At 34.5% G+C, this 7,053-nt stretch overlaps 1 protein-coding gene across 1 annotated transcript; it reads right to left on the bottom strand.

Annotated features, from left to right (window-relative positions):
- Window positions 1-3,155: 3,155 nt before the first annotated feature.
- On the bottom strand, window positions 3,156-6,588 carry LOC117329862. The gene is made up of 3 exons (XM_033888053.1): window positions 6,520-6,588; window positions 5,527-6,260; window positions 3,156-4,324 (listed from the first exon to the last, which is right to left on the bottom strand). Exons 2-3 carry the CDS (start codon window positions 5,696-5,698, stop codon window positions 3,552-3,554), a joined length of 945 nt encoding a protein of 314 aa, XP_033743944.1. The 5' UTR covers window positions 5,699-6,260; window positions 6,520-6,588; the 3' UTR covers window positions 3,156-3,551.
- Window positions 6,589-7,053: the final 465 nt, after the last annotated feature.

The following is a 7,053-nucleotide window of genomic DNA, read 5'->3' as shown; positions in this document are numbered from 1 at the left end:
TCGATAGTTTACAGATTAGAGCCGCTGTTCTTTAACAATCGAAAGGTATAAACTGTTCGTTGTTCATAACACTAACTGGAAGAGTTTTCTGTTTTATTTATGCCACCAAATAAAAATATTACAATGATCATGACAAATTACGATCGTTTGTTGGCCTGACCCGCTTGGCTGGCTGGCGATCTTAATCAGAGGGTCACGTCACTAGTCTAGTGTATGGTTTTGTGTATATTTTGACAAGTGCATTGCTTACCCTATGGCCTAAATTATGGGTCTTATACCCTATGGCCTAAATTATGGGTCTTACATTTAATCATAGAACTTGGATGCTATACTTTGTTGGTCACCACGGTTCATCACACAGACACATATCTCGAGGAAATCAAGCTGAACATAGTCCTTCCTCCTTACTATCGAAATGAATCGACACCAATGAAAAGAAAACATTTCACTTTTCAAAGTATAACAAAGTTTAATTCATTTTTAAGTAAAAAGCAAAGTATATAGTTCACAAGGCAAATTGAATCTTTTAACAGACTTTTATTATTCATAAATTCAGTGATTGGTACTGTTTATAATGGCCATTAATTATATAACTTCCTCAGTTATGTCTTGTGACTACAAACACTATTATATCTAAAACAGACATTAAGTCTTGTAACTACAAACACTATTATATATACACATACATGTATATCTATAATACACGTTATGTCTTGTTACTACTAACACTATTACATGTATATATACATGCATGTACTGTATAATTACTAACACTATTTATATATATACATACCTACAAATTTGTCTTGTTACTACTAACAATACCATACAATATGTCATATTTACAATATATTATATTGACTTGCAGATATTTGTGGTGGTGGATTTTAGACTGCATACTCATACTGCTATGTATCATACAGATACAAACATGCATGTTTGATTGACATCTAACTATAGCCTGCTTGTTCTACCTACCAGTGAACCTGTACCCATGTCAGCATCACCTAGCCTATGCACCATGTCATCCATGTGTTAAAAAATGCTTATTGTTTCAAGAACTAACCATGTCAGCACCTGTATCCATGTCAGCATCATCTAGCCTATGCACCATGTCATCCATGTGTTAAAAAATGCTTATTGTTTCAAGAACTAACCATGTCAGCACCTGTATCCATGTAAGCATCATCTAGCCTATGCACCATGTCATCTATGTGGTAAAAAATGCTTATTGTTCCAAGAACTAACCATGTCAGCACCTGTATCCATGTCAGCACCATTTAACCTATGCAACAACATGTCATCCATGTGTTAAAACATGCTTATCGTGCCAATCTGCTTAAATGTTTTGCTAGATTCAACTTTGAACCATTCTCAAACTTCTCATCTTGTCAACGTGCCAGCTTTAAACTCCTACTTGCCTGCATCATTGCACTGCATGTTGCTCAACGCTATTTGATTGCTTGCTGTTATAACTACATTCCTTGTTAAGAATCTTTACAAGCACATTGTTTGCTAAAACTGTGTTGTGATAATGAACAAATACAGATTATCAGTGTAATAAACTATGTTAATGCATTGCATTGAAATATTGACATTTTTCACTGTAAATAGAAGTTTACATATTGACATCACTTTGTTGTCAATCTGTTTTAGACAAAATACATAGAGTAATAATATGATAATAAATGTTTGTGACATTATCACTTTATTGTAAATGTGCATGTATGCTTATTTTATCTTTGCTTTTCTTTTGGTTTATTTCATTATCATATCCAGCAATGTCAAAACGAATGTGTTGCATTAGTGGGTGCTCCAATGGTGGATACAGACTAAACATTTGGAAAAGTAGGTTGTGTGTGATTCATTCAAGTAACTATGGTACTGACCCATGTACATGCAAGCCTCCTTTTAAACTTTTCTCTTTCCCAAGTGAATCTTCCCTCTGCATGCTTTGGACAAAAGCCGTCAATCGCAGAAACCCAAGAAATCCAACAAAAATATGGGAACCCAATACAGACTCAAGAATCTGTTCCTCTCATTTTGAGAATGGTTTTCCTTCAGAGGAAAATCCAATTCCAACACTCCTTTTAGGGTATGAGACCATCAAAAAGATAACACCTCGTAAGCCTCCAAAAACTAGGATGATTATTCCAGATTTAGATTCACCTCAACCAAAAAAAACAAAAACAAGACAGTCACAAAACTACAGTCAACAACATTATACATCAACATGACATCGAAGCTGAAGCAGACAGCACTATTGTCCATCATGATCATGTGTATGTTGATGTTGACAAAGGCTGCTCATCATGTTTAGACAAAGATTCTCAGATAAAATATCTGAAAAAACAAGTCCAAACTCTAAGTCAAGAACTGGTAAAATTGAACAATATTTATCAGGAAAAGGTGAAGAAGCCTTTTGGATACAATAGTATCTTGAATGACAAAGACATGAAATTTCATACAGGAATACCAACAATTAAAGCTTTTGATGCCATCTTCAATGTCATAAAGCCCAGTATAACACACATGAAATACTGGCATAGTGGCACATTTGTAAAGTTTGTCTGTAACCCTCTTAGGTACAAACGAAGCCCTAAAAAAACTAGTAGACGATGTCTTACATCCAAGGATGAAATGTTGATGACCCTGATGAAAATACGATTGGGTACACTGAATCAGGAACTTGCATTGAAATTTGGGATTTCAAAACAGACTGTTTCAAATATATTTACTACTTGGACCAAACTGTTGGCCAAATTTCTTGGAACTTTAGTGTTCAATCCACCAAAAGATGTTGTGAGGCAAAATTTACCCCCCTCATTTGAGAATTTGACATATAAGTATGTAAGGCACATCATTGATTGCACAGAAATATTTCTGGAGACTCCACAAAATCTTTCAGTACGAGCAAATACATGGAGTGATTACAAACATCACAACACTGCCAAGTACTTCATTAGTATCACCCCAGCAGGTATGATTAACTTTGTTTCAAAAGGATGGGGTGGACGAACAAGTGATAAGCATATTACTAACCATTGTGGTTTTCTTGATATAATAGAACCCTTTGACAAAGTTCTTGCTGATCGTGGGTTTCCAATCGCTGAAGACCTTGCACTTCTGCAAGCTGAACTACTTGTTCCCCCTGGTAGGCGTGGTACTGCACAGTTCACAAAAGAAGAAGTAAAGAAAACCAAACAAATTGCAAATCGTAGAATTTACATTGAGCAAGCCATTAGGAGAATGAAATACTTTCGAATATTGAAGAATGAACTACCATTAACATTGTTACATCATTTAGATGATGTTGTTTTGGTTGTAGCAGGTATCTGTAATCTGTATCCTCCTTTACCAAGGTATAGCAAATAAACCTTGTTAAGTATTTAATTGCATTGCTACAACCGTTATTAATGTGAACATGTGACAGTTTGTTTATGGTTTTACACATGCATACAAAGATAGTGTACAGATTAAGGTTTTACAGTTTTAGATGAATCATCACAATATAGGCAAGATATATGAAATGCAAAAACCATATATCACTTTCAAACAAACATACATGTTGGGCATAACCAGTCACCTAGGGACTTAAGAGAAGATTTGGTCATTTTGACACACTTGAAATGATACCATTTATCACACAAGTCACAGCACACACTCCTTGCCCCAAAACTATTGATGTTCTCATCTTCCAAAATTTTCTGGTGACATAATGGACAAAAATATGTTTCTCCAAATATATCCTCAGTTTCCATGTCCTCTACATCTTCGTTGACATTTGCTGCTCCGAAGTCTGTAGTGGACATTTTGAGCATATCCGGAATCATGTACTTTTTGAAGAAATACTCCAAATTATTGGACATATTTATCCAAAATGCAGAATTGAATTGAATTCTCTGCTGATATGTGGCATATGCAGTATATACATAGAAGTCACAGAAATGTCGTCCTGTTACAGCCATTTGCCCTTGAATTTGGCCAAAATATGCATGGTTTTCCTTTAAAGAAAGTTGACCATTTACATATTGAAAACACTTCAAACGTCTGTCTGGACAGGAACACATTTTTGTGGTACATTTAGAACAAGGTGGGATAACAGGACATTTTATCTCTACAACCCCCTTTCCACAACAAGTGCAAGAAGTTAACAAATCAGGGCTAGCTCCCAAAAAAGGTTTTTGTGGATGTATGAAAAAGCCACTGTTATCAACAGTTAAGTTCTGATGTTTTGTCTTGTTTGATTCAAAAAACTCTTTTTTGGCAACAGCTTCCATTTCTTGTCCATGTTTCATGGCCCTGGGCAGTTTTTCTGGATTATCTGTAAATGAACATGTAATTTAAATTTGTATTCATAGTAAAATAGACTAATTGACGATAAAAACCAGGATGATTCGCAACACATTTCAAAGAAAATACACTGAAACTTTATATTCATAATTTTTTTTATATGTGAAACTTAAGGAAGTGATTGTTAGACTTCTTTGTGAGTAACCGTGACTAATCTTATACAGGGCTTAATTAATTTCAACATACATAAATTAAAATTAACATGGAATAAAATGCATACCAAATATTTTTTTAAAGGAGATATGTTCTTTTTACACACTAAGAAAGATGCTCACTGTTTACAGATTAATAATTTTATTTCATCTGTTACACTCATTATCATTGGTTGGAAAATTAAGGTTATTTCTTCATAGCCCGAAAAAAATTACGTCATTTTTTATGACGTAATACACGTAGAACTACTTTTGACGTCGTCTGCTTGCAATATTATCAATATGTCGTTCAACGTCGGCAATCCTGATGATATTTTCGGATTGGATATCGAACAGAACCATTATAAACCCATCGGAGATACCGAACTCGATGCAATATTATCATTTTTTGGATCTGCTTCTGATGACATTTCCCCTCAAAAAGCCAATCGGGAAATGAACGAGACACTTGAAGACTGTCAGCTGTCTATGCCTACTCCATACACACAACCGAAACGCTTTCCAGAGCTCCATGAATCTTGTTTGCAAGAGATCGAGAAAAATCGACAGGCCAAAGCGACGAAGAAAAATACCAAATGGGGATTGAAAGTGTTTCAAGGTAAATTATAGATTATTCCATCATTCATAGCTGAAATTTATTCCATTTCAAAGAAATTTTAATCGAAATTTTGATTACACAGACCAGGAATTGAACCTGGATCCCTCGGACATGAAGCCCGAGTACTCTACATTGAGCTACCTGTGTCTAAAATTTCATAAACAATCTTTAGATCTATAGGCTACGCTATGTCCCGATTACAATTTTAATATGATTTTTTTTTTTACATAAAGCAACTAATGTCTCAGCGAAAAAGCTTATAGGCCATTTTTCATTTTTTTCTATGAAGAATGCCCCTCCGTTTTTTTGTCTATGACTTCATAAACCAAAAAAAAATTGAGAATAATGCTTAAAGAGAAAAGGGTATCCCATGCAGCAAGAAACCCCTGTTTTTGATATCTACATTATCAAGATTATTTTTACCTGATAGACTGGATTCACCCTTCAGCACTTTGAGAATGGATGAAGTGTCCGGTTCCATGGCTGCTTTCTTGATGGTATTCACCTTTGTATGCACTGCATAAAACCTGAAAGAAGTATAAATAAGGTCCCCTTTAAATTTACATTCATAATGCTGATGAATATTCAAGACCATATAATAGGTTAGGGTGTCAAGCAAACATCTTCCCACTCATGATCACTACTGTTAATCTAAATGAATTGCTTCAATCACTGCAGACAGATTTCAACTTTGATCGCCTTTCACCTTGAGCTAAAAGTACTAATGGTACTTTACACTGTTTGTGGTTGATTAATATATCATATAAATTGTCAAAGATAACAAGACACTGTAATATTTAGTTACACATACAATTGGATGGCATAGAAAGCCTGAAAGTACTGAAAGGCAGTAATTATATATAATGAGATCAATGAGATCAATGATTGTATACCACTTTCTACTATTCAGTAATATTAAGTAATTTCTAGTCTTTACCGAGAAGCTGTAATGCGGCCTTTACGAGCAGCATGCCAGATTGGAGACTGAAATTGCTGCTCCGTTGCCTTTGCCAAATCCATGATTTCCTTCTCTTCAAGGCATGGAAGTGAAGTAAAGAAATCCTCTTCCTCAGACTCTGTAAACTTCTGAGCGTGCTGACAGATGTTAAACCGGTCATCAGCTATGCTGCTGATGGCAGTACTAGTAGTATCCATATCTAAGTAGATATAATAAAAGTTGAGCTTAGCGAAGGAAATAAAAATAAATCCTGATTGACTGATGTTAAAAATAATACATAATTTATTATAGATTTACCCCCCCTAGTCCTTGTAGACTAAAACTGAGGAATATAAATTCCAGGAATTTGCTTGTTTAAAGTTTAAATAATGATACATTCTTTTATTTGGAAACCCACACAATGACCTGCTCTACAAAAGTACAAGTAAAATAACAATGCTTAATCCTAATATACATACCTTGAATGATGTCGGATGGTGTTTTGGCACTTTGACATGGGACATTTGACACAGTTTTGTCATTGGAGGACAAAATATTACCTGCAGAACAAAATGTGGATTTCAATACAGATAAATTTACATTATGAATGTACCTGGTATACAATAAATCCCATTTTTGTATTTTGATGTGTTTGTAAATGTAAAAAGTTTTTTTTATATATATTTGATACCCAAGTTAAGCTATCCTTGGCTTGCATGCACATGAAATATGTATTTCTTTACTTATTCCATCCTTTATTAGTGAATTATATTACATAGAATATGGCTGTAAGCTGGATTGAATTTTCCTGTGTTGCTTTATAATTGAATCTCAACAGCTATTAAATATGAATCACTGATTCATCTTCTGATGAAAAAATGCTGATGAAATTGCATTCAACTGAACTCATACCTATTGAGTTTTTTTCTGTCTTGTCTGTTTGACTTTTGAGCTCCACACCTGTACTGTCCACCTTGGAAACATAACCTATTAAAGTAGCATTTGAGTGTTAA

Source organism: Pecten maximus, chromosome 6 (genome assembly GCF_902652985.1).
Source record: "Pecten maximus chromosome 6, xPecMax1.1, whole genome shotgun sequence".
NCBI lineage: Eukaryota > Metazoa > Mollusca > Bivalvia > Pectinida > Pectinidae > Pecten > Pecten maximus.
The sequence above is the reverse complement of the archived record's forward strand: the minus strand, read 5'-3'. Positions and strand labels throughout refer to the sequence as shown.